This window comes from Python bivittatus, unplaced genomic scaffold, assembly GCF_059951505.1.
Source record: "Python bivittatus isolate LINGU-HERP-01145 unplaced genomic scaffold, Pbiv_v1 ctg000190_np1212, whole genome shotgun sequence".
In the NCBI taxonomy this organism is placed as follows: domain Eukaryota; kingdom Metazoa; phylum Chordata; class Lepidosauria; order Squamata; family Pythonidae; genus Python; species Python bivittatus.
This window is the reverse complement of record NW_028277042.1, coordinates 1,746,205-1,772,017: the sequence shown is the minus strand read 5'-3', so window position 1 is coordinate 1,772,017 and position 25,813 is coordinate 1,746,205. Positions and strand designations below refer to the sequence as shown.

The window sequence follows — 25,813 nt, the reverse complement described above, 5'->3', positions numbered from 1 at the left end:
TATTTTTATGCATATTTAGATCTGGGAGAGAGAAGTCTACCTAGAACCTTTCAAGAATTTCATGGCACTCTATTAACCTTACTACCCTAGTCAAACCTGTCCATTAACCTTTGAACCTGAACCAGTCGCCACAAATATGTCAAAACAGCGTGCAGGAGGAAGATCTGGAGAACTTGGCACCTTCTGTTTGTTGATGCTTGTTTGCTGCAAGGTGGCTTTCCAAAGACTTAAAACCATTTGTAAATAAGAACAGAAAGCAGTACAACAGCAGTCAATGCATCTGGCAAGGCAAACCAATACAGTATTGGCAGCCTGTGGTTCAGCACCAGGGTGCCAGGATCAGGGTGAGGAACCAAACAAGTTTGCTAACATTGTTTAAGCAGTGATCTGCTGCAAATGAAAGGCTTCAGTGTTCTATCCTGTATGGCTCACATCCTACTTTCTGTTAAGAACTGGGATAATCTCTTGGAGACTGCATGGTGTGGGTGAGGCTGAAGCAACAGGCCACACGGCAGGAACAGATAGCTCTTATCAGGACCTGAAGAGCTTTCTTGCAAAGGGCTTGAGGATGAGAGGTTGCCCTCGTGTTTAAAAGTTAGCAAAACAGAAAAAAGTAAGAACGCTTCTGCGTTGAGCTCCACTCCTGTTGACGTGGTCATGTCTATATTATTTTCCTGCCAACTATATGGTTGGCATTCCTGGTAGGATGTTTCTTCCACTTCTCCACCAGCTGTGGGGCTTCTTGGTAGTGCTCCATCCAAATACTAACCAGGCGCAACCCTGCTTAGTTTCAGAGCTCAGATAAAGTCAATCAAGTGCTGCAGCTGCTAATGCGGCAGTTCAGAAGAGTTGCTCTTAAGCCAGAAGTCACTCCTGAATGGGCAAATGTCTCTCAAGTTCTTCCTTGTAATATATCTTTTGTTTTTTATTCTCTTTTCTTCTTTTTGCATCTCAGCGCTCTGGTTTTGCTTCATCGGGCCTTTGTGCTCCTGAAGGCTCAGTAACATTGGAGTTATGTGCTCACCCACACATCCTGTAGGAGTTATTTTAGCACCCTTCCCTTGTTAGACATGGACTGGTGGCTCCTGGAGTTCTTGATTCCTCTGCAGAGGACAGCTCATCCAGAGGACTCAATTTCCCCTCTACCAGTATTGGGAGAGTGGGGTAAATATGCTGAACTTGCAAGTGACCCACCTGTGGAGTCTTTACCCTGCCTTCAAGAACAAAAGCGATTGCTGAATCTGTTCAACTATTTGTCTATTCCAGCATCCATTTTCCAAGAGTGGACAGATTTTATTTGTTTGTGTGTTTGTTTATCAAATTTATATGCCGCCCATCTCACTCTACAAGTGACTCTAGGCTTACACATTAAAAATGATAAAAACAATAAAAAAATCTTTGGATGGATGGATGGATGGATGGATGGATGGATGGATGGATAGATGGATGGATGACAGGCAGGCAGGCAGGCAGGCAGGCAGGCAGATAGATGATGGATGGATGGATGGATGGATGGATGATAGATAGATAGATAGATAGATAGATAGATAGATAGATAGATAGATAGATAGATAGGTGGGTGGGTGGGTGGGTGGGTGGGTGGGATGGATGGATGATAGACAGACAGACAGACAGACAGACAGATGATGGATGGATGAGAGAGAGAGAGAGAGAGACAGAGAGAGAGAGGACAGACAGACACAGACAGACAGGGTTAAAAGACGAGGAAAGTGTCATCAAACCAGCAACCACCCGCAGCTGATGATTTGCAGGTGGTTATGGGAAGCTTCTAAACAGCATCCGGCCTTCTCCCCACTGTCAGTTTCCCAAAACCCAGTTGTAAGCAGTAGACCACTCTGGATGCGGAGCAGGTGTGTCTATAGGGTGCGATTAAAAAAAAAGAGACAGTGGCCCATTGGTACAATCAAAGCCCCACCATTTTTTAATGTGTGACACACATGCAACACACACACACACACAAGGGAATACATTTTGATTTTCCTTACATCCTATCGATTGCATCATGATGGCCACCATCTGTCTTAGCCACGCCCTTGGACACCCCTGATACAGAGGTGCCATTTAGCTCTCATTGCCAGCAGCCACTGATAGATAACTTTGGGTGCAGTCTTTTTTCTCTTTCAGAAATAAGCATAGCCTGGAAGCTGCTTCTCGTTACCTTAACCCAGGTCTTGGACCTGACAAAATCTCTTTTGCCCACAGGCGACACATACTCTGGCCCCCAGGCCAGCTCAGAGACTGATCTCTTGAACCGTTTGATCTTACTGAAGCCAAATGCTTCCAAGAATGGGAAAAGTGACGGCAAAGAGCCCAGCTCAGCTACCCAGTGAGGCAGCTCAGTACCGAGAGCGGAAGGCTGTGGGGATGCCATCTCAGGCCAAGAAACCGAGGATTGTTCTCCTGCTCCAGTCCTTCCATGAAAGGCCCAGGGACAACATTTTGCTGCAGGGAAAAGGCACAGGCTTTGCCCTGGGGTGGCTCTGACGAGAACGTTCTAGACCCAGGACCGGTGGACGGTCAGGCCAACCAGCCCTGCTGGGCCCAGGATGCGGGCAGGCATCTAGATCTACGGAAGAGGACTAGCTATATATTATTACAACTATTTTCAATATATCATATTGTTTATGCATATCCTATATATCAAGAGAGGGTTCTCACGTGAATGCACATCTCTTCGCCATCAAGGCAAGAATTTTAAACGGTCAGAGGGAGGGCTCGATCCAGGGGGTGTCTTCCTTCCTTTCACAGGAACAGTACCTTGGATGGGGCCGAATGAAGTCTTCCCACGCCGCAGCGGGGAGCCGAAGGATGGACTGAGGGGGTTTGTTGGGCTGTGAGGGGGCAGCCGGCTCAGGCTCCCCGGAGCACGTTGGCATGCAGATCAGCAGAGCAGCCTCAGTCCTCAGCAGATCCTTGCTGCAGACATAAACCAGGTCTTCTGGAGGCCAAAAATAAACCTGTCCTTGGCACACCGACCCTACGCGGAAAGCAGGAGGCCCATAATAACAAAAGACATCCTCGGGGACGTTTGCAATTTCTCCGCCTGCCCTTCTTTGAAATGCAGCTTACGCGCCAGTGCATCCTCACAGACCCTTAAACTGACCCTGGAGAAGCTGGCTTCCCCTCCAGGCTGCCACCGTAGCACAAGTTTCCTTCCCGCTGTGCTCTCGCCATGAGGCTGCCAGCTCAGGGCGGGGGGGCACTGAGGCCTTTGTGGAGCTGGTTCTGTTTCCTGTGCCCAAGAGCTGTTCCTTGGGGTTAATTGGTGATGGGTCATTAGCTGTGCGGGCTGGCAAGATGACCCTCCCTTTCCAGTGTGGGTGCTGTATTGTAGATCCGTTCACACGAGCCACAGTCCCAGGCTGTTCCCAAAGGGAAGAGACATCGGCTGGTTTCACCCCAAACATTGTTTGATTTGGGCTTAGTGTGTGGTGTGAATCCAGCCACCGTGGTTTGCAAAGCGGGGTTTAGGGCTTAGCATGTGAACTCAGTCCCTTGTGGTTTACTCAACCAACCGTGGTTAAAGCAAACCATTGCCTCAGCACAATGCAGAAGCCGGTTATTGTGAAAGGGGATGCAGGGAGACCTTGGGGGCAGCCTCCTTTAGCAGAGGGTGGTTGGAAGATTTCTTGTTACATTCCAGTTGGAAAGTTTTGCCTCTCCTGAAGTCTGTCTCCTACCTCTACTCCCAACAAAGCACCCCCAAGGCCAGGCCAAGCTTCCAGTGGGGGCTTGTGCTGACGGCTCCCTCCTTTCTCTATCCTCAAGGCCAATCAAGCTGTGGGCCCACCAGTCAGTCCAAGCCTTCTTTGACTGGCAGAGACAATCAATTGCTCGCAAGACCTTCGCTTCCAGAAGGCCTCCTGCTCCAATCCCCTGCTTCTTCCTCTCTTCTGGACAGTGCTAAAGGGTTGCCTGCTTTTAGACGGGCACCTTGACAGTGGCTTGATCTTCAGGCAGGAGCAGTGGAAGAAGCTGTCTTTCAGTGCTTGGTCAGACTCCGCTTTCCTTCTCGAAAAGGCTCTCCTGGGGACACAGCCCAGCCTTCTCCCCACATCCCACCCACTGCCTCGTGTCCCAGTTGGTGCAGTTGGTCATGGCAGTCTCGCTCAAGCCGGTGCCCTCCAGATGTACTGCTCCAAATCCCATAATCACTAGCCAGCACAGCCAAGGGATGATGTGATCTGAAGCCCCGATATATTTGGAGACCACCAGCTTGTGAAGGGCCATCTTGGTGAAACGCTTCCACGGAGCACCTGGATTTCCTATGCTGAACTTTTTTTAAAACAAAAAAAAAGCAATTGGTTTTCTAGTTTTACTATTTATTGAATAACTTTTAGAAGGGCTATCTTTTTATAGTCGTACAATTGGTAGTGTTGTTTTCGTGTTCTTTACTTTGTTCCTTTCTTTTTCTCTTTCAATAATGCTGGAGATATTCACCCTCTCTTGTGCTCTGTTTGTGTAAATAACCGTGTTTTGGATCCTGTGTGTAAGTGAGAGAAGAGAGACATTTCCAAGCTGATCTCCTGGGAGAGAGAAAACAGTGGAACGAAGGGAGGGGACCAGCAGGTATCCGAGCTCAGCTCCAGTTCCAGTTGAAGGTTACGTTAACGCCAATGTATGGGGAGGGGAGAGGAGGGAAAAGAGACCACAGACCACGAGAATCAAGAGCTGCAGCAAACGCATCCTAACGTTTTGTAACTGACGGTTTTTCCCAGAATTCCTTTGCTCTTCTTCCCAAGACCATCTGCAAAAACCAAACACAATTCTGAGATTAAATTAGCCACAGCATCACCACTGCCTCATAGTTTCCTGTTATAATTTCTTTTTGGGGGGCTGGGCAGATTTTGAAACACAGCAGAATTGGGGCCGCAAATTTGGTGCCCGAGGTTCAAGACTGGAGGTTGGCAGCGTTGTCTTCACAGCGCTTCTGGTTTCAAATGTTATGGTCTGCTCTGGCATTCAGAATTGATGAGGGTAAAGCTGTTTCTCAACCTCAGCCACTTTTAAGATGTGTGGACTTCAACTCCCAGAATTCCCCTGCAGGCAGGCTGGCTGAGGAATTCTGGGAGTTGAAGCCCACACATCTAAAGTCAATGAGGTTGAGAAACGCTGGTCTAAGGAAATGCAAAGAACTGATTTAGGCAGATCCCCTTTCAATCTCTGCATCTTCTGCCAAAGCTCTCAGGTTTGTATATTCTGTTTTATTAGTAACACGCTGCTCAGGATGAGCGATTCCCAGGAGATTGCATGCCCTTGGGTGCAGGTGTTTGGGAATATGCTTTCAAACCGTCACACTTTCTTGGTGTGGGGGGTGTTTGGCTTTTTAAAACAATTTTTCTCAAGCTACACCCACTGTCCTGGTTATACTGTCTTCTCAGCCTTGGCACTCTCCCCACCTTTTTGGCAGAACAAGACTAGTTCTGGCTTCATAGGAGCCTCTTTCCAAAAATTGGTCACAGGAGACGGGACCGGCATGCAATAGATACGGTCCCAGTTCTTTCATGTGATAAAAACTGGCTGTGGTTTACACCTGCAACTTTGGGAAGAGGTTGCATCCTGAGGCGGGTTTGAACAGGACGCAGCATCTCAAACTAAGCTATGAGAAAGCCATGGCTGTGATTTACCAGTGGGAGAAAACTACCCTGCAGGAACAAAATTAGAAGGGGCAAGACCGTCTACCTCCTTCTGAACCATCTTCAGAACCCGTGTTGAAAAGGCCTGGTAGAAATGCATTGGATAAATATAAATAAAACCTATTTTAATGATGGTTTAAACCAGTGTTGTCCAAACTTGGCCACTTTAAGATGAGTGGACTTCAACTCCCAGAATTCCCCACCCAGCAAGTCCACTCATCTTAAAGTGGCCAAGTTTGGACAACACTGGTTTAGACCCAATCTCCTAAGAACTTATTCTGTGTCCATCATAGCCACTTTTGAAGGCTTATTGACTTACTCTAGATTTAAAACTCTTGAAATCCATAGGATATGTTGAACTTCCTTATGGATTTGAATGGTCTACTCTAATTAGGACTGAATTTGTATCCAACTCTGTGCCATACAACATGTTTAACCCTAAAATTGGGTTAACCACAATACCTGCGCCGAACATGCTATGTCCAGAAAACTATGGGATGGCTTCACTGCCTGGTCCCTGCAATGTGAGTGGCTGGAATCTCACAGTGTGCTGGATCACAAACCACCCAGCTGCATTTTGGTCTAATCTAGAGAGACGTTGCATATCCAGCCAAGGTGTTCCAGGCTGGCAGGTCTGCCAGGTGTAATGGGAGGGAGGAGAGGAGAGGAGTCACATGGCTGTCTCTTGCTTCCATGTAGATGCTGGGAAAGATAGTCAATTTGCAATGCCATCTGAGGCAGTTATTTATCTCTATGGGCTGTATTTACTCTGTGCCCTTTAACTTGATACTGATTTAGTCCTTCTGGGGAATTCACACTATATATTAACTTAATCTCTCTAGCTAAGTTCACCCACATACTGTACTAAGCATTTTTTTAAAAAACTCCATCCCTAGCTAAGAATTGTGCTACCCTTTCAGGGTAAACCACCTTATGCAAAACACAGAAAAGGAGCAAGGAATGGTAAACAAAGGTGTGACTTAAGGAAGTATAGTTAAATGTAGTGTATGCCAACAATATTCAGATACTTCTCCAGACATTTCCATCCAAGCGCACCCGTCCTCACTTCCACCACAATCATACGCTTCATATACTGACTTTTGTTCTTTAAAGGTCTCCCTTCTGCAGATCTCAACAACTCCATCCACCCCTGCTTTTCTCAGCTTCTCAGCCTCTGCCTATTCACCCTTCCTCCTTTTCTTTCTTTTGCAATTCGATCCTCACTTGTTCTCTCTCCATGGCAAAACCACCTCAACAACAAAATTAATCATGGATAAAACTAACCCAGTTTAGTATGTTGCACAAATACAGCTGACCTGCATTTCAATGAACTGGTTAAGCATACAGTTTAAACACAGCTGCTAATTGCCATTGCTGCAAGGAGCTGTGAGTCAGCCACGTTCCACTTTCTATTCTATAGAACATCCTTTTTTCCATGCATCTTGGCTTTTTTGACATCCCTGGCCTGTTTGGAAGCAGGTGAGTGCAGGGCTCTTTCCAAGACCATCCCAGCCAGCTGTTCTTCTTTGCTCACAAGCCTCCAAAAAAGATGGCGAGATCTCAGTCTTCTAAAACTGCTTCCCTCTCGGCTGTTTCAAGGACACTCTTCAGTTGGGCCAGTACTGAGAAGACATGCCAGCCATGCATTATCTGTATTCCTAAGCGGGGCCCATTCCTCCATTGACCCCGCACTGTAGCGCTGTTTCTTTTGCCTGCCACCAGGACCAGAGCAAGGGGTGAAACAAATGGCCGTCCGGATGTTGCCAAGTACACATCACAACGTCCCTCCCCACTGGCCATTCTGCCAAGGCTGAGAGAGGCTTGATGTGAACGAGAGCTGAAGGGCTATGTCTCTTGTGCTGGCTTCCTCCACTGGAAAAGGGGCTGCCGAAGTCCTGTTTCCCCCACGAGAACCTCTGATGATGGGGAAGATCACCCTTCCACATCTGGTTTAGGCCCTGCCAGTGGGAAGGGCAAGGCACTTAATCCAGATTAGCAATTTGCTAGTACTGAAAGGGGAGTCATTTCCCCAGTCAGGTAATGCTATGGGTGCAATACAGCCTCAGGTCGGCACAAAGGTTGGACAGGAACAATGGAGATAAGGCTGGCCTAGGACTATTTGATGCACAGGTGGGCTTTGCCAAAAACAATGTTTGAGTTGCATTTGGATTTGGATTTTTTTTTAACGGTCAGTCAATAAACAATAATTATCACAATTCCCAAATGACCATTTTTAAATCCAGATAAGTTGCAGGGGGAAGAAATCTGCCAGTTGCCGAAAGTCAACTTGCAAGAGGTTCTACAGGAGACACAAAGCACGTACTAGCATCTCAAATTTCTAAATCAAGGATGGAGAAGAGTGTCAAAGATGACCTAACAATCAGAAGAGGCCAGAGCAGAATCAGCACTGGGTGGAGTCAGAGAGAGAGGCGAGCTTTGTTCTCTCTGGCTGGGCTGATCCAACTCGCTTCACCAGGGTGAGGTTGAGCAACGCCTGAGCCTGGCATCGTGTTCTTCCTCTCTGGCTTCACTGCATCAGTATGCTTGGCTTCTGCTTTTGCCAGGCCATATGCCAGGGTGGGAAACCTCCAGATACTAAGGAAATGCATGGAACGTGGAAAGACTTTCAGCAAAACTCCAAAGGTCTTAACCTTTAATAAGAGGTCAGAATGGGAGTTAGCAGGCTTCCCTTTGTTGCCTAAGTCCAAGACAACCCTAGAGAGCCATGTGGATTGCAGCACTGATGGAGTTGGACTGGATGGCCTCAGGGGCTTCTTTCAGCTCTGTGATCCTCTCGTGTCCAACATCTCAAACCACGGTGATGTTGGGTGGGACAGATGGAAGTTGGAATCCAGCAACAATGATGAGATCAGAGTCTTTTTTCAGTCTTGCCTCACATCAGACAACCCAGGAAATAAGCAACAACCTGGTTCCTGGACTTCAGCCCATCAGGACTCGTCTTCCAGGAACTTCAGTGCCAAGAAACTGCAGAGCTGTACTTGAAAATTATCCCATCACACACGATCTCGCACCACTTGCTGAACCAGGATAGGGTCCTGGCAGCAGCATTCACCTTGATTAAGCTTTTTTGGGGGGGGGGCATGCGAGGCATAGCACATTACATAAGCCTAACTTGTTCATTAGTGATGATCTGATGTATTGTGAAAACCAGAAGATGGCCAATTCAGTAACCATGTTAAACATGTTGTGTGGAAGAAGCTTCAGCTCATTCATTCTCACCTTAAGAACAACACTTTTGCCCCCCACCGCACCCCCAGGAATCCTACATGTGCTTCTTCAGGAATAGCCACACTAAATGGTATAAAATCTGCTTCACAACACACACATATAAGCTCAACACTCTCTCTCTCTCTCTCTCTCTCTCTCTCTCTCTCTCTCTCTATATATATATATATATATATATATATATATATATTTAAGTACAGGTGGTAATGTAATGCTAGCAAGGAGCCATCAGTTTGGGTTCTGAGTTTCAAATAACACGAAATACTTGCAGGGAGAATTAAGGCAAACAAAAGACAAGACATCAAGGGTTGGAAGGCTTGCCACAGTGTGGATTCACAACTTGCTGAAGATTAACCCCAGGTTAAACACACAGGTGCTAATCCAGATCCACCACATTCTGCTTTAAAGCGATGCTCTGGTTCACGCAACCTACCAAGACAATGGCAGGGTTCTCACAATGCACCGAAAATAGTCCCCTTACAGCCTAGCCTCCAGGACTCTGTAACCCAACTAATTAAAACAAAAACTCACAGAACGGCCCTCAGTTTATGATACAGGTGAGGGCCGTGAGCTGGAAAAATGCATTTTTGAAGTTAGCTAATTAACAATGTTGCCAATATGGCAGTTCACAACCATTCTTCAAAATATTCCCCAAAGAAAAACGAGCCATAAATCAATCATCCTGTTAAACATTACTTCTATCCCCAAACCACTTAATATTGTACAGTTGAATTCTTCATGTGAAGAATCCATCACCTTGAGGCCAAAACAACCGTTTGAGTAATTATGGACAGAGCCATTTTTCATCCGTTCTAGAATTCTTCACCACATAAGCAAACCGAAGCTTATTTTAATTGCAGACAAGAACCAGAAATGCCCGGCCATCTGTAAACAACCTCGGGGTTCCGTTATCCTGGACTAAATTCATTTTGTAAAAAGGACAGCGACGCACAGGGCTGGATTTTACGGAGTGCTTATTGAGAAACCATACTGTGCTCAGTACAATTTATTTTGGAGTAAGCTTAATTGCATTCAAAATCTTATGAACAGAAGTCCAGGGATAATTGTAAGGAATGTCTGGAGGGATATTTTGGGTCAAAGATTTATCAGCCTTCCCACATTCCCTTGCATTCCCAATAATTCCCATGGAAGATTTTTCCATATCCAGAAGAAGAATGATTTATATCCCTCCTCCAACATTTAAAGACTTGCCCTGAACTGTAAGAGTTGTAATGAAAGGTTCTGTTGAGAGCCGAGATCCAACATTCAAGAAACACAGGAATTAAGAAGTGATCCAGATACATTTGGACTGAAATCTAAGAGAATTCAGAAACTTATGATGTAGCTGATTCTGTGTGAACTACCTTCACTGAACAGTATTTAAGGTGATGTGAGGCAATATAACTTACACAACAGTTCATTTTTCCAGGGAAGCCGTTTAACTAAAGATGAGTGAACCAGCCTTACCTAAAATGGCCACTGGTGGAAATGCTTGTATTTCAAGAACTATTTATTCCCCTGCAAGAACCTACATCCTCTTGCATCTCTCTTGTGATGCTGTTCTACAGGAATGCTAAACACTGAAAAATGCTCAATTTTTTTTAATGAACATACAGATGTGTCCAAGCATACAGGGAAAATATATATTCACAACAGCGCCATAAATATACTGTCAACAAACAGCAGATCACAATTCTGGGTTTTAAGCTGAGAGGTGCTGTCACTGGTCCTGGAAGACAATTTAGCCAATTTCACCGATAACACATAAGCCTTTTTGTGCCAAAGATACACTAACATGTGCAGGGTGAGAAAATGAAAAGAAAGGTGTTGGGGTCCAAAACTCAAATTATTTTGGACCCCAACACTCTTCTATCATTTTCTCAAAAATGATAGAAGAGTTTTGGTAAAAATAGAATCTAATTTTTTAATTGCTATTGGGCCAATCAAACATCAGGGTGGCCAGTGGTTACCTGGGCTCCAAAAAAGCCAAGTTTTTACATTAGACAGATGAACTTGTATATTTGTTTTAGTTGCGGTACAGAATAAGTGACAGTTTCATATTCTTGTGATGAGATTTACGGACACCATTTCTTTACAAGTCTTGGAAGAGATGCTCAGATGCTCCCGTTTAATTGCTTCATCGACGCTGGTTGAGGCCCGTGAGATTCTTGATCTGTCAGATACAAAAACAATAAACCGTTTTAGAAGGGGTGGGGGGCAGACCATGAGAAAGTTATAAGCTGCAAGCATGCAAAATGGGATCTTGCTCATCGTTTTAATATAGGCGATTCTCCCAAGCAGCGATTTCAAGCAGTGTTGCTTGAATGCTTATCAACACAGTGGGCAATCTTCCTCCTCCCCCTCTGGCATTTGTCAAAACTTGCATTTCCATCTCACTTCATAGGGGATGTAAGAGGCCCCCAAAACACCTGATTGTTGCTTTGGGAAACAGGAACATGTGCTCTCAAATATGTGCAACTACGGTGTGATGTGCCAAGATGCCTTGGCAAGAGTAAACTCCACAGAGCAAACTCCTAGACTTCTTGAGTGAACTGGCTAAGAAATGTAACCAAACGTTATGCTGGAAGTAAAGCGCCCTTCCTGCATTTTGCTATTAGGTAACCTAATCCCATTAAAATAAATGAATGTTTCTTCCTTAAATTAACTGGGGTGGAATTAATTGAGAGAAAAGGCTTGCAACACATTATTTGTATCTCTTTTTGGAAAGATTATTCTGTGATGAAAAGCATTCTGCTAAAACCAGTCATCCATATGAATTATTTTGGGAAAATTCAATATGTAGGCATCTCACATATCCCCCCTTTTTAAAGAAGCCATGATACTTTGCAATGTGTTTTTCCATTCTGTGACAGCAGAAGCATGCTTGAGGAGAAAATTGTTTCTGAGCAAAAGCCATGGAAAATCCTGTGTCTGGTATTACTTACAGTAACAGCAGCGCCCATAAGTCCTTGAACCAGAGCTTCTCCTGTTGCCTTAACCTAGAAGAACAAAACCACTGGTATGGAAAACTTCAACGACAAGCTAGATTTTACATTTCTTGAAAAAGCAATCAGGAAGGATCCTACACCTGGCAACGCTGGTGCCCTCCTGATGCACTGAAACCGCAAGTCCCAGAATTCCCCACCAACGTGGCCGTTAGCATACCTAATACATCTTAAAGGCATCTGTGGGATGGGAGTGGGGGAGGATGCTCTAGAAAAGCAATGAAGCACATTATCTGGTTGGAAGTATTTGAGGAAGCTTAAAGTCAGGGTCTTAGCAGGATCCAAAGAGCGTACATACACACACACAGGCACAATTGGGGGAAATATAATAGATTAATTCTGGAGCTACTGCTGTGACTTAAAAGAGGACTTGCTTAGAAATCAACAGGAAGATTTCCAAGCAAATTAGCTTGATTTAATTCAGAGGCTCAATACAGTATTCTGCACAGTGTGCCACTTTTATTTAATGGAGGCATGCATGTCCTCCATGGGCCCACAGGAAAACATAGTACTGTGAAATTAGGAGAGCAAGACCAGCCCCTTCGGGTGAACCACATACACGTGGGCAATCATAAGGGTATGGTATGGCGAGACTTACAGGCAAGACTGAACGCGTGCCACCTCTGCTCTTTGCGGATGGATTGTGAATGCCAGCTTGCGTGCCAAGCTGATCAAGCCACACTTCCACAATGAGGTGCTTTTGTCACACAGGCACAAAGAGATGCCCCAAACCCTCCCTCTATTCTGAGGATTGGAAATTTCAGTCTTTTAAAAAGACAACGAAAGAATTGGAGGATGGGCATGAAGGAGAAGCTGTGATCTAAAAAAGAGTGCAGGTAAAAGGAAGTAGCTGGTCTTCAGTTCAAGAAAGCGTGCTACTTCTGTAGAAGGAAATGTATGTCTTAGCTTGAATTTACATTAGATGGAGTCTTTTTCTGTGTGCTGCTAAGTCATCCAATGTTCTTATTTAGCATTCTACTCTCTAGGCAGGGCAAGAAAAAATACTGATTTTATTCACAATCCTCTAGGAGGCTGTACCTTAAATTACATCACCTCCCATCTTGTAGGGAGAAAGTACTGATTTCTAGCAGACCAGCAGTATCTTGTACAGTAGTCAAGCTAGAGAATTTCTTTTCCATTTTCTTGTGGATTTTCTGTTTAGTAGCTGATCCTGATCAAGACAACTCTGTAACTCCTTCTCTACAGCATTGAATGTATCCATTTTAACATTTAAAGTTGAAAAGGTTGGGAGGGTATGTTTTATATCTTTTTTTTTTTTAAAGAAAGTTTGGTTTTATTTCTGCTTTTATTTCTGATCCTTGAGGGTCTATCCCTCAAGCAAGGAAGGAAAGTCTGAAACTTCTAGCCACACATTTCTAAGTTACATAGCTAAGCAGCAGTACAGGTAGTTGTTGCTTAACGACCGTCCATTTAACTACGGTTCGAAGTTACGATGGCCTTGGTAAAAGTGCTTTACGACCTGTACTCGCACTTATGACCATCACAAACTGTTGCACCAACCCCCACGGCCACATGATCGCGATTTGTGACCTTTTTTATGACAGTTGTTAAGAGAGTCACCACAGTCATTAAGCAAACCATGTGGTCATTAAGCGAATTCTGGCAAAAAAGGTCCATTGGAGAAGCTGGATTCGATTAATGATCATGAGATTCGCTTAAAAACCATGGTGATTTGCTCAACAACCGTTGTAAAAATGGTTGTAAAATTGGGTCTGGTCACATGGTGACTCACTTAACAACAACCCCACTTAACAACCAGTTTTCCAGTCCTTATTGTGGTCATTAAGTGAGGACTACCTGTATTGTTAAAATTATTTCAATGTTTGCTTTTTTGACCTTGTAATCTCCAGAAAGGCAGCCCAGGCTGTGAAAGCCTTATCTCTCACACTGTCAGCCCTTTGAGGTAGACCAGATCAGGAAACAGACACAAGAAATACTAAAACACTACTTCATAGGTTAAAATAACAGAATCTTGAGAGCCTGAGAGTGTTTCTCCTTTCTTCTCTCTTATACCAGAGAGTCAAGGTAAGGCAATCTTGAGTTTCTTTCTCTCTGTTTCCTGTTTTCCTGGGCTAGGTTCATGTTTTCCTAATGGGTGTTGCATATTTTCATGAAGGCCATCTTCATAGTTCTCTATACACACTATGGTTGGGGGAGGCTAGGTGAAACACTCCCTGGAAGATAGGTAGCAGCAGCGGGAACCAGTGGGAGGTGGGGACAGGGTGTGAAGCCCCAGAGGGCTTCTGGGAGGGGAAGTTTGAACCCCACAGCCTTCCACTCTCTGGTTTCAGCACTTCCACCACAATATATAATGAACAGAGGGAGAGAAATGGTAGCTCTACATTGCAGTTGCACAGTTATTGTGTACTTTTGCATAACCCCTGCTCTGTAGCCAAACGCTCCCAAGCCATGTATTAAACTCATAACTATCCGAAGGAGTACAGGTTTCAATCCCCCCTCCCCCACAAGCAATAAGACTTCAGAATATACATGGATTTTCATACGATGTCCCCAAACCAGAGGAACATGAAAATGTGCTCATAAATACTTTAGGCACTAGAAAATGGAAATTTACAGAAAACTGCTTGAAAGATGTGCAGTAATAAGAGGAATGTGATATTTTTAGGTGCTTGGGACACCATGTGCCAGAAATCTTTGAGTAAAAATAATACTAGGAATAAACTGTGTTCTTGATCAACAATTACTTGGTTTATAGCAGGTTTTCCCCCTAAATTGGTTGGAATTTCACCTCCCAAAATTTCCAGTCAGCCTTTGGAGGAGACCAAGTTAGAAAAAAAAACTAGTTCACATTAATGACATTAAGTTATTTTTGTGACTTTGGAGGGTGGGGGGAGAGAGAGCTTGATCATGTCAATGGAAAACCTGCACGGCACAAGGGTCAGCTGGTTATAAATTCATAATTACAACTCACCTGTTTAGCTGTGTGGCCCATATTCATTGCATCAGCAACTCTGTTCTGTAGGAAGGACCAAGTCTCCTCAAAATCCAGGGAAGAATCCTGAATCATCACCAGCTCTGTGGTGTTATAAATTCCAGCCAGCACTACTCGGCGAGTGTACCAATTTATCTGCAAGACCAGGAATTAAGAGACTCAGATGCAAATACCAGTAAGAAATTAAGGTTTTACAAACTACATTGATACGAAACTCCTATCCATGTTTTTATCGCAACTAGAGTGTCTATAAAAACAAAAACAAAAACAAAGCAGACACATCTAGGTTTCTGGCTGAACATACTGTGTCCTGAATCAAGAAAAGTACGTTCCGAAAACCTGAAAAAAATCTAAAAATTCAATTAATATGGAAATATATTTTTATTTTGCATAGTGTAATGTTGCTCCTATTAAGTCATTGAGAGAAACAAAAACCTACAGAAGCATTGAAATATTATCCTGGGACAGAGCTGGCCGAATTTACAAATAAAAATCATCCAGTCCCTGGATGAGTCCCAGCAGATTTTGATTGGTCTGTAGAAAATACCAGATGTTGGGGTTTCTCAGGTGAGCTGAAAAACAGGCTGGCCATAACCTTTGTTATCTGACAATTAGCACATCACTGCAAGATTTGGTCAGATAATTTTGGTTTTGGTCAGTTAATAAACACACACTATGAAACCCTATGGAAAAATACAAGTCTGAAAGATAGCACAGGAATCAATATTCTGCTGTAAGAGGCTACAATCTTGTAACAACTTATACACGTGCAACCCGCTGAACCTAGTAGTCTCTACTTCTGTCTAGGTTAGTACTATAACTGCACTATAGCACTAAAAATAAGGGTGGTCACTGAACTGGAAAAGAAACTTTGCCAATAGAAGTTACCCAACACTTATCTATGATGAATAGACATAATGAATCATATCCAGAATTTCTATGAATGCCCATACTTCCTTCAAAGTGCGACAGAAACTTGACTATAGCTAAGAAAATCTATGCATATAAAGACATACAATAGGAATAGGCTGCTTCAGTGTGTCAGCAGCAATGCTAGAAGTGTGGCCAGCTCAGATCTGTGCAAGTGGCAGTTGCATTGCCTCAAAGCACACATCCAATGGTATTATTCATAATACCACCATAGATTCCTCACCAAGGAGACATTTGAATTGCATGTTTAGGAGCCAGGCTCCAAGCTACATCCATTAAACCAGAAGGGAGAGGACTGCTAAAGCAGGGACCCGTCAGCCATTTCCTACTGGGCCAAACGTGACTGAGGGGAGAGGGTGATTTTACAATACAAGTTACACAGGTTCCTCAGGCATCATGGAGCTAAGAACAATTTTCTCATAAATCTTGACTGAGAGCCAGGTAACTTGGAAGCAGGCCCACATTTTCCAAGCAGACTTTCACTTTCCATTCAATGTTATCCAAAGTGGAAAAGGGCATCCATTTTCAGCTCCATAAATGTTGCATCTTGAGCTACCCCAAAGAGCTGCACTGATAAATTGGTAACAGCAAATATGTATTTTTTTCCCAGTTTCCAAGAGAGCAGAAGGAGAAAAAAGTAAACCAGCCACTCTTGTTGAAGCTGAATTTCTTAAAAGCTCCACTACAATTTGCATACTCCAAGAAAAACTTTAGTTTCCTGTTGTGATCTCTGTCTTTTATTTGGCTTTCTGGTTTATTCCTTTAATTTGTCTGTGTGCTATTTATTTGTTACTGCAGTAGCTGCTGTTTTATTCTTGCACAAGTTTATTAAAACCATTTATTAAAAAGACCTGCTAAGCTCTTCTTATCCCTTTCTTCTGTTTATAATAGGTCAAGTAGTTCATTAATTGCTTTAATTAAGATGTAATTTACTTTGTTTTTATTTCCAGCCAAAAAATCCAATGGCTCTTATCATTAAGCGCTGGGTATTTTAGGTAACTGCTTAAAAGTTTTCAAACAGAATCTTTCATTTTCTAACATCCTGGATGGAGGGGGAGCCTGGCAGCAGAACTGTGTTTCAACCAGGCAAATGCCCAGTTCCCCTCTGGGTGCCCCTTAGATAAAGACTCCCACCCCTATTTGCTGAATTCTACCAAAAGAGAGCAATTCCAACATGAAAACTTGAATACAGTACAGCTGTTTGTTTATTGGCAGCTTTAAACCAGTTGTAAAAGTGTTATCTGTTTTGATTTGATTTACAGTTCGACAGTGTTAATGGTTTTTATAAGGTTTCATTATGTATAACTTTAGATGTCTTCAAGAAAGAAACAGTGATTCATAAATATTAGAAAGACAGGCAAAAATAGAAACGCAGCCATACCCAGGATATCACTACATTACAACCTGGTCTGTGGCACAGAACAGAAAAAGCTAATTTTAATTTATAAAACAAAACACACCTGCTGATCCACATAAGAACCAGTGTAGCCTTGATACTGCCTGATCCCCAAACCACTCTTACAATTAACAGGTGTTCCTTTGCCCTTGTCTTTTGTTCATGGATCTATTCCTTTTCTTTTTAGAAACTAAGAATGAGTGTTGTGTACAATATCTCACTTAATTATGGGTTCCCTGGAAAACAAGTTTGCCAGGATTTTATTTATTAAATTTATATGATTTATGGGATGATTAGAAACACTGACTACTCTGAACTACATGAAGCCTGTAGATGTGTTCTACCCTCAGTCCACAGCAGCTTAAGCCCAGCAGGTGGGAATGAGAACTTTTCTGCAGCCCTGCATGAAGTCACACCGATCCAGCCCAATCTCCCGTTTTGCTTCCATTTCTGCTGTGCATACTTCTAAGACATCAAGGGCCAAGAACTAAATGAATGCAGTCAAGACAGGCGGATTTGCACATCTCTCTAAGCCATAAGCCATGGTTTACAAGCCACAATGAATAGGCATACATATTATGCTAAGCCAGAGCCAAAGTCACACAGTGGGTTCTAGCCCAATGTGTGAACCCAGCCAGTGTATGTCCTATTCCCAACTCCTTGAACAGCAACATTTTTCTCAAAGATAGCCCAAAACATATTTGCCATACAAAGCAGCATACTTTAAGCCTTCCCAGGCCTTTCTAAACCCCAAATGCAATGCTAACGTCCTGCTCAGACTTACATCAGTGGACTGATCTCCTGCATAGTGCCAGATGTCATCCACCATGGTTGTAAGCAGGTTGAGGCTGGATGGAATATTGTGTGGCAACAACAACACACTCATAGCCTAAGGAAATCCAGAGAAATCAGTTAAGCAGAAAGGACCATTCTTAACCTACAAACCTCCAGACGTTTTGGTCTTCTAAGTGCTAGTCTAGACTTTTGGTATAGCAGGGTAAAGCAAGGGATGGGGAGGGGAAAGGGCAGAACCAAGCCCTTCTTGGGAGAGAAACAAACAAGAGGGGCTAAACAAGGTCCTGGATACCAAACGGGGTATACTTGCAAGATAAATTAAATTAGGCCAGGGAGACAGAGGGTCCTCCTCTGTTTGAGAGCTTGAACGCTTCCCATAGTGCCTTTTGCTCTCAGCCAAAAAGCTTAAGCAGGAAGAGCAGGTGTTTTTGTTTCTTTTCTCCCAGTATCATAAGGCACTGAGTTCTCGGGCAATCTAGGAGCAGCTAGATTGCCTGACAAATTTGATCTGATCGGAAGTGAATATATTTATTACCTATTTATATATTATAGTCTTGCCTCTTGTACAGGAACTCAAGACAGCCAACATGGTGCTCCCTCTTCATATTTTTCCTCACAGTAATTTTATTTATTTGTTTGTTTGTTTGTTTGTTTGAATGATTAAGCCACCCAACTCCAAAGGGCTCTGGAGGGAGGCTCTCAGCCTAGTCTATCTCTAATACTGTGAGGTAGGCTGGGCTGAGAAAATGACTGGCCCCAAGTCCCCCCAAATGCTTCTTGGCCTGAAGGGGGACTGGAACCAGGGTCTCACCATTCCCAGTCCTTCACTGCTACCCCACCCTGGTTCTTGAGTTGAGAGGGAAGGACTTACCCAAAATCCCCGGGAGCTTCTGTGACTGAGTTGGGGGACTAGAACCTGGGTCTTTTTGCTCCTAGTCCAGCACTTTCACCACCACACCCTGTTGGTTCTTGGACTGAGAAGAGGGACTGGACCAAAGTCCCACAGGGAGCTCCTATGGCTGAGGGTGGATTTGGACTTCCAGCTCCCAGCTCCTATTCCAGCACCTTCACCATTACACCACTCTGCGGCTCTTATATATACACGTGTTCGTGTGTGTATGTGTGTGTATAACACACACATCTTTTTTTAACTTGATGAATGTCATTGCATTCCTTATGGCCCAGAAGTCTTTTAAAATCTGTTTCAGCAAGTCACAAAGAACCAATCACAGAAAGGCAGCAACAAGGAACAAAACTTCTGCATTGCCATATGTCTTCACTCTCCAGACAAAAGCACCTCTTTAGTGGTCCATTCAAGCTAGAAAAGGAGATCTATACTGCAGTTCAGGCTTTGTGAATGGGGTTCCCCCGCCATTCACAAAGGGGGGGAAAAAGACATGTTTTCTTCCTGCTACCTCCCCCAAGTAGGAAACTCCCTGTTCATTTCCAAACAGAGAAGCATTCATCCACCAACATTCTCTGTTCTAAAAAACATATCCATCAACGCATCGAGATAATGCTAGGAACACTTCAAGAACATCAAGAAAAGCAGGTTAGTTTTATACCTGAGGCCATTTTTCAATATACGGAATGAGCATTCTCAGCCTTGCTTCTAAGGCATCCTTTATAAACTCATCTGTCTTCTTCTTCCTTCCAAGAGAGAATAATTATTTAGTGCAATTCACTCCTGCCTGTCTCTCTTGCTCAAGGTCAGTACTCAAGATGAACAAGACAGGCTACCTGTCAAAGCACCATTTTGGAGTGACCTTCCTGTGCCTCAGTGCAACTACCATCCCAAGCATCGTTGCCTAGACAGCTAACATAGCACCGCCCCTTCCCTTGCTCTGCCTAGGACTTACTCCGCTTGGCCAAGTTGTACTAGCTTGTGCTGTTCCTCAAGAAGTTCAGAGAGTCTGGAGTTACTCCGGGACACAAAGTGGAGAATCAGTTCACTGCCATCATTGTGAAATAGTCCTGCTGCAGCAACGGAAAGACCTAGGGACTGAAGGAAGGGAGGAAGGGAGGGAGGGAGAAAGGTTGAGTAGGACAATTGCAATTGAGGAATTATTTTCTGTTAACTTTAAAGAAGCAGGGATTACAAATGAAGCAGTACTAGTTTAGCATAACTTATCTTTGGAAAGTAGCATAGTGATGATGCAGAGGGCAAGACAAATGGAATGGCAAATTAGGATGTCATGAGTCTGAATGACACTTTTCTTACAAATTTGTCTAGTTCAGACCACACACTCAACCAGTCTATTAAAGAACTGGCAGCTGCATTCAAACAAGGTGCTTAGTTTGGTGAATTCTAACCATCTTTCTTTCTTTTTTTCCTGGCTTTGCATGTCATGGAAATTGGACCATTTGATTAGCTATGTGTTTAGTCCAGAAAATGTGTCAATGGAGGAAGCAACTTAAATATGTTGAGCAAATTTAGCCTTAGACAAGAAACCGTTTCAGATCCTCTTTGCAATATGAGAATACTGACCAAGTTGCCAGGGTTCTCTCAGAAGTATTGAGATAATATATGTGTAGCATTCAGGACTGAATGTGTAAAGTTCCATCCTTAATTTTTCCCCTTTCCAGCGGCATTAGTGTCTCTCTTGCCCCACCAAACAACTTTATCCCAGGTATCCAGTAACTTTCATGTAGCGAAAACAGGCAATTCTGCTCTGCACTGTAAATCCTCAAGGATCCTGAACCTGATCCACTATGCTGCATCAATACTCAACATCCACACACTATGTGAGTACAGATCCTCAAGGCTGCCTCCTGTCACATGGAGGAAAAAACAGCAAGCAAAATGTCCTATAATCGGGGATACTGAGAGGCAAGCTTCAGAAATTTCTTGCATCTAAGTCCCAATAACAAGGAGTTAAAAATGTTAATTCTGGACAGAATTCAAAGTTCTTCATCAGCAAATTCTTAGCAACCTCAAAGAACAATAATAATGTGAATTTGGAACTCAGTTAAAGTAAAGCACAGATGCCCGTGGGTTTCTTAACATGCTGGCTCTCTTGATACGAACCTTAGCTCCTTCTGCAATTGCATCCATTGTCCAGCCGTGGGTAGGCACAAATTCCAGAGCTGCTGTCAGGATCCGACCCTGTAGCTGCTCCTCACTCTCATAGCCCTCTGATTCTTCCCCGCCCTGATCTGTGTAACTAGGGGTAAAAGCGCAGGAAGGCATGATTTACAAGCACTCTTAAATACTAAAAAGTCCACAACTTTATTATGTTTCCTAATTATAACTGATGTCACTGTGAAACAGTGCGTGCCTTTGTTTGATAAATGGTTGGTTAAACCATGGCTTGTTTAGGCACAGTATTTTTGGCTTAATCATTATTGGCAGTTTTCATATAAAGGTTAAGACATAAATCAAATAAACTACATTATGGCTTAGCATTTGTATAAATCTAGCCAGTATTTATCTATGAATGTTTACAAGTGCATGGATGCCACACCCAATAATTCTGGAGATGTGTTGTTTACAAAATTGCTCAGTTGCCCATCTGAATGCTGCTTGCAACATCCTCGGTGTGAGATGGAAGAATGCCAGCTTCTAAATTACTCACTAAAAATATGTATTATATTTTCCAAAGCAAAGAATCGCTTCTTTGGGGGAAGAAGAAAGCTCACAGTCATTTTGGACAGAAATTATGCAGATTACCTATGGTGTGAGTCTGGATGCTTTGCATCATGCTTTTCATCCACCGGTGGAGGCTCTGAATGCTGCTGATTGGGAGGTGGGAAGGGGGGCTGTTTCTGTTCTTCTGAAGCTCTTTGCAGTGCAACTGCGGGATGGAAGGCCCGCTGAGATCGATACAGCTGGTTTCTAAAGACTGAAACAGAAATTAGTTGAGTAACACACCAGCATATAACTCCTAACTAATCACACTGCACTGTGAAGGCCCCCTTATACATTCCTTGAATGATCAGAATTCAAACACAGGCCTAAAACAGGCCTATCGCACTGCTTAAGAATAGGACATATGTAGAACTTTGACAAAGTATATCACTGCTACTCCGGACAAGTACCATTTAAAAATCCAAGTCCTCTTTCATAACATGCCAAAGAAAGTTAGCTAAAAACAGGCTATTTCCAGTAATGATTTACAAATTATGCTGGCAATTACCTAGAAAGTCATAGTCCCATTAAAATATTATTTCTTCTTGACTGTTGATAATGTGCCACCAAGTCAGTGTCACCCCTTAGCAATCACACAGACAGACCTTCTTCAGGATGATCTGTCCCCAACCTGATCCTTCAGGTCTTCCAACAGTGCACACACTGCCACTGTAATCGAGTCCATCTACCTTGTTGCTGGTCTTCCTCCTCTCCCTCGTCCCTCATCCCACCTTTCACCATATTATAGACTTTTCCAGAGAGCTCGGTCTTCACATAATATGCTTGAAGTAGGATAATTTGAGCCTGGTCGTGCGGGCCTTGAGGGAGAACTCTGGGTCGATTTGTTCAATGATCCATTGGTTGGCTCATGGAACTCTCAGGAGTCTTCTCCAACATCAAAGTTCAAAAGCATCAACACTCTTCCTCTCCTGCTTCTTTAAAGTCCAACTTTCATTTCATAGAGCATCATAGAAAACACCACTGCCTGCACAATTCTGATCTTAGGCATCCTGGCACCTGAATCTCTTTTCCAAGGCCTTCATGGCTGCTCTACCAAGTGCTAGTCTGCAGCATATTTCTTGACTGCTGGTTTCTTTACTGTTGACATTTGATCCCAAAAGGCAGAAGCTATTTACCACTTCAATATCTTTGTTGTCAGTTCTAAGGCTGGTTGTGGTACCTGCTGTCATTAGTTTGGTCTTCTTTATATATATTAGTCCCATTTTTCTCCTTGAGTTTCATTACTAGAGACTGCAGATCATTTGCATTTTCAGCGATCAAAGTAATGTCATCAGTATAGCCCAGGTTACTGATATTTCTTCCTCTAAATTTAAAACTATGGTCATATTTTTCCAATCCAGCTTTTTACACACACACACACACACACACACATATATTCAGCATGGGGGTTGAATAAATAAGGACAGAGCCTGTCTCACTCCTTTGCCAACCTGGAGCCAGTCTATTTCACCATGTTCCATCCAGACTATGGCTTCCTGCCCTGTGTGCAGATTTCTCATGAGGAGAATGAAATGAAATGAAATGAAATGAAATGAGACTCCCATTTTCTTAAGAATATTTCACACTTTTCATGGTGTGGAGAGGCACAGAGATGATCTTGAAGAAACAATGTGGTGACAGTTACAAAAACAAGTTTTAAGCCCGGGACTTGAAGAAAACAGTAGAAACCAACTCAACTCAACTCAACTCAGCCTTAACTCCCTGGGGTATAAGAGATAAAAGATAAAGATAAAACACAATCAGGCTTTCAAGATTCTGTTACTATAGCCTGTGTCAATAAATTTAGTTCATCATTCTTGAGGAATCTGTTTCCTGACCCAGCCTGACTCAAAGAGCTGACACACAGTCTACACAACTAATAAATAATTTTGATATTCTTTGGCTTTCCCATCCAGTGTGCATCAGCATAATGCCTCGTGTTCCTCAGCCTTTTCTAAAGCCAGTTTGAACATCTGGCACTTCTTTGTCCATGCAGCGCTCTAATCTAGATCCCAGGCATTAGTTTGCTGGCATGTGAAATGTGGATACTGCACAATAGTTTACACACTCTGTTAAGTCTTCTTTTTTTGGCATTGGAATGTAGATTGACCTCTTCCAGTCTTTTCCCACTGTGTCATTCTCCATATTTGCTGACATAGCTTGGTTAGAACCTTGATTGATTCTTCTTCTGTTGCTTAGCATATTTCAGTGGGTATTCCATCGGTTCCTGTAGCCTGCTGATTTGGTAATGACTGGAATGCTGATCTAACTTCATTTTCTCATACTAGAGATTCTTGTAAGTAAGGAATATCTTCTAAGGTATCTTGGATGTTGACGTTTCTACTGTATAGTGTTTCAGTATATTGCTTCCATCTTCTTTCGATCTTCTTGATTCGGTTAGTATCTGTCCATTGGCATACTTTAGCATACCAATTCAAGTTGGAACCTCCTCCTGAGTTCAGAGATCTTTTGAAAGACTCTTTTTTTCCCACATCTGTTTCCATCTTCAATGTCATTACAGATGTCATTATAATTCTGCTTCTTATTTCTTCTACTAAATTTCTATTTATCAAAATACAACATTTTTGAAACAAATGAAAAATGTAGAATATTCCAGTGTAAACATACAAATCCCTTTGCTAATATTGGACAAATTTAGCTTTTGTCAACTTGTCCACCAAACCTCTTTCACCTTGGTAGAAAGGTTGGAAGGTATTTGAAAAAATACACACATTGGGGTAGTGGTTAAAGGCACCAGGTTAAAAACAGGGAGACTGTGAGTTCTAGTCTCATCTTGGGCCGAAGCCAGCTGGGTGAGCTTGGGCCAGTCACTCTCTCTCAGCTCTAGGAAGGAAACAATGGCAAAGCCACTTCTGAAAAAGTTGCCAAGAAAATTGCAGGGACTTGTCCAGGCAGTTGCCAGGAATCAAAAGCTGACTTGGAGACACCAAAAAATAAATAAAAGAGAGATACCAATAATCTTCTGAAGCCAAGGGGATGACAAGAATTGCGTTAAGGTTGTTCCTCGGAGTCTGTGATGTTATTTATGACCATGTTGATTACGTTTTAACCTTACTGCCATTCTGGAAATCTGTAGACTGCTTAGAGTATGAGGTGATTGAAGCCTAGTAGGATCAATGAATGAATGAAATAAAGCATCCAGCCTAGGCTACCATTTGCATCCTCATGGCTTTCAAATTCAGAGGTAACATTTTCAAGAAAATCAGGCAATCCAAGCCCAGGCTTTGCTCCAGGCAGAGAAGCGCTGTCCGTTGGCAGCAAATGCCAGGATGAGAGAAGATCCACTGGCACCAAGTCAGGATGCAATCAGAGCTCGATTCTCATCCCCAGAATCACCCAGAGGCTGCTGGCTGGGATTTCTGGGTATTCCAGTCCAAGCTGTCTAGAGGAGCCGGGTTCAAATCAATCAATCAATCAATCAATCAATCAATCAATCAATCAATCAATCAATCAATCAGGAGCCGGGTTCAAGAGCCCCTCGGTTGCCCAGGTTGCAATGGCCTCTCAGCCCAGCCTACCTCGCACGGGTGTTGCAAGGGTCAAAGGCGCTGGGCAACAGGAGGCCACGAAGTGCCCCCGGGGGAAAATTATGTGGATTATGGGCCCTACAGCCACCACGGCGGTGGATGATGGGGGGTGTAGTCCCACCCGCCGCGCCCTGTCCGAGCGGGGACAGATTCCTTCAAGCCCGTCATGGGCGCTCATTAGCATAGCAGCACCCTAGGCTAATGTATGCAAATGAGCCGGGCTGAAGGGCCTCCCTCGCCCTTCACCTCACCTTCCCTTCCGCCCGCCAGAGCCGCGGGGCGCGCGGACCCGCCTATCCCGGCGCGGGGGAAGCCGAGAGGCTCCCCCCGGCACGAGCCCCGCTCTCCCCCCCGAGCGCCTCACCCGCCGGGCAGCGCAGCAGCCCCCTGGCCGCTCGCCTCAGCCCCGCCGCGGCCGCCGCCATCTTTGACTCGGGCGACGGGCGGGCGGGCAAGGGAGGCGGGGCGCCGCAGGCACCATCTTGGAAGCGGGAGCTGGGCGGGGCTGCCGTGCGCGGGGGAGAAGGAGGAGGAAGGGGCGAGGCGCCACGTGACGCCGGCGCTAAGGCTTCCCCGCGCGCGGCCTCCAGCCAATCATAGACCCAGCTCTATCTTTCGGAACTCCGGGGCCTGC

General features: G+C 44.0%; 2 protein-coding genes across 7 annotated transcripts in view; one reads left to right on the top strand and one right to left on the bottom strand.

The window, feature by feature from the left end:
* DOK4 (docking protein 4) overlaps positions 1–4,460 on the top strand; it is a 59,414-nt gene extending 54,954 nt beyond the window's left edge. For all 6 annotated transcript variants that reach the window (XM_088135878.1, XM_088135876.1, XM_088135877.1 and 3 more), the window contains one exon: positions 2,224–4,460. In XM_088135878.1, coding sequence (XP_087992004.1) covers positions 2,224–2,351 — 128 coding nt within the window. In that variant the 3' untranslated portion in view covers positions 2,352–4,460. The remainder of the gene's footprint in view (positions 1–2,223) is intronic.
* Positions 4,461–10,489: 6,029 nt separating this feature from the next.
* On the bottom strand, positions 10,490–25,699 carry COQ9 (coenzyme Q9). The gene is made up of 9 exons (XM_088135869.1): positions 25,544–25,699; positions 21,674–21,845; positions 21,032–21,167; positions 19,863–20,005; positions 19,569–19,653; positions 17,993–18,097; positions 14,862–15,017; positions 11,849–11,902; positions 10,490–11,076 (listed from the first exon to the last, which is right to left on the bottom strand). The coding sequence occupies exons 1-9, from the start codon at positions 25,602–25,604 to the stop codon at positions 11,041–11,043; spliced, it is 948 nt and encodes a 315-aa protein (XP_087991995.1). The 5' UTR covers positions 25,605–25,699; the 3' UTR covers positions 10,490–11,040.
* Between the last annotated feature and the right edge of the window lie 114 nt (positions 25,700–25,813).

Excerpts from the sequence above, each read along its gene's own strand:
- COQ9 (XM_088135869.1), bottom strand. The coding sequence starts at position 25,604 with ATGGCGGCGGCCGCGGCGGGGCTGAGGCGAGCGGCCAGGGGGCTGCTG. Across the intron at positions 21,846-25,543 it reads GCTGCTGCGCTGCCCGGCGG|TCTTTAGAAACCAGCTGTAT; the intron begins GTGAGGCGCTCG and ends TTTCTGTTTCAG. Across the intron at positions 20,006-21,031 it reads CAATTGCAGAAGGAGCTAAG|TCCCTAGGTCTTTCCGTTGC; the intron begins GTTCGTATCAAG and ends CCCTTCCTTCAG.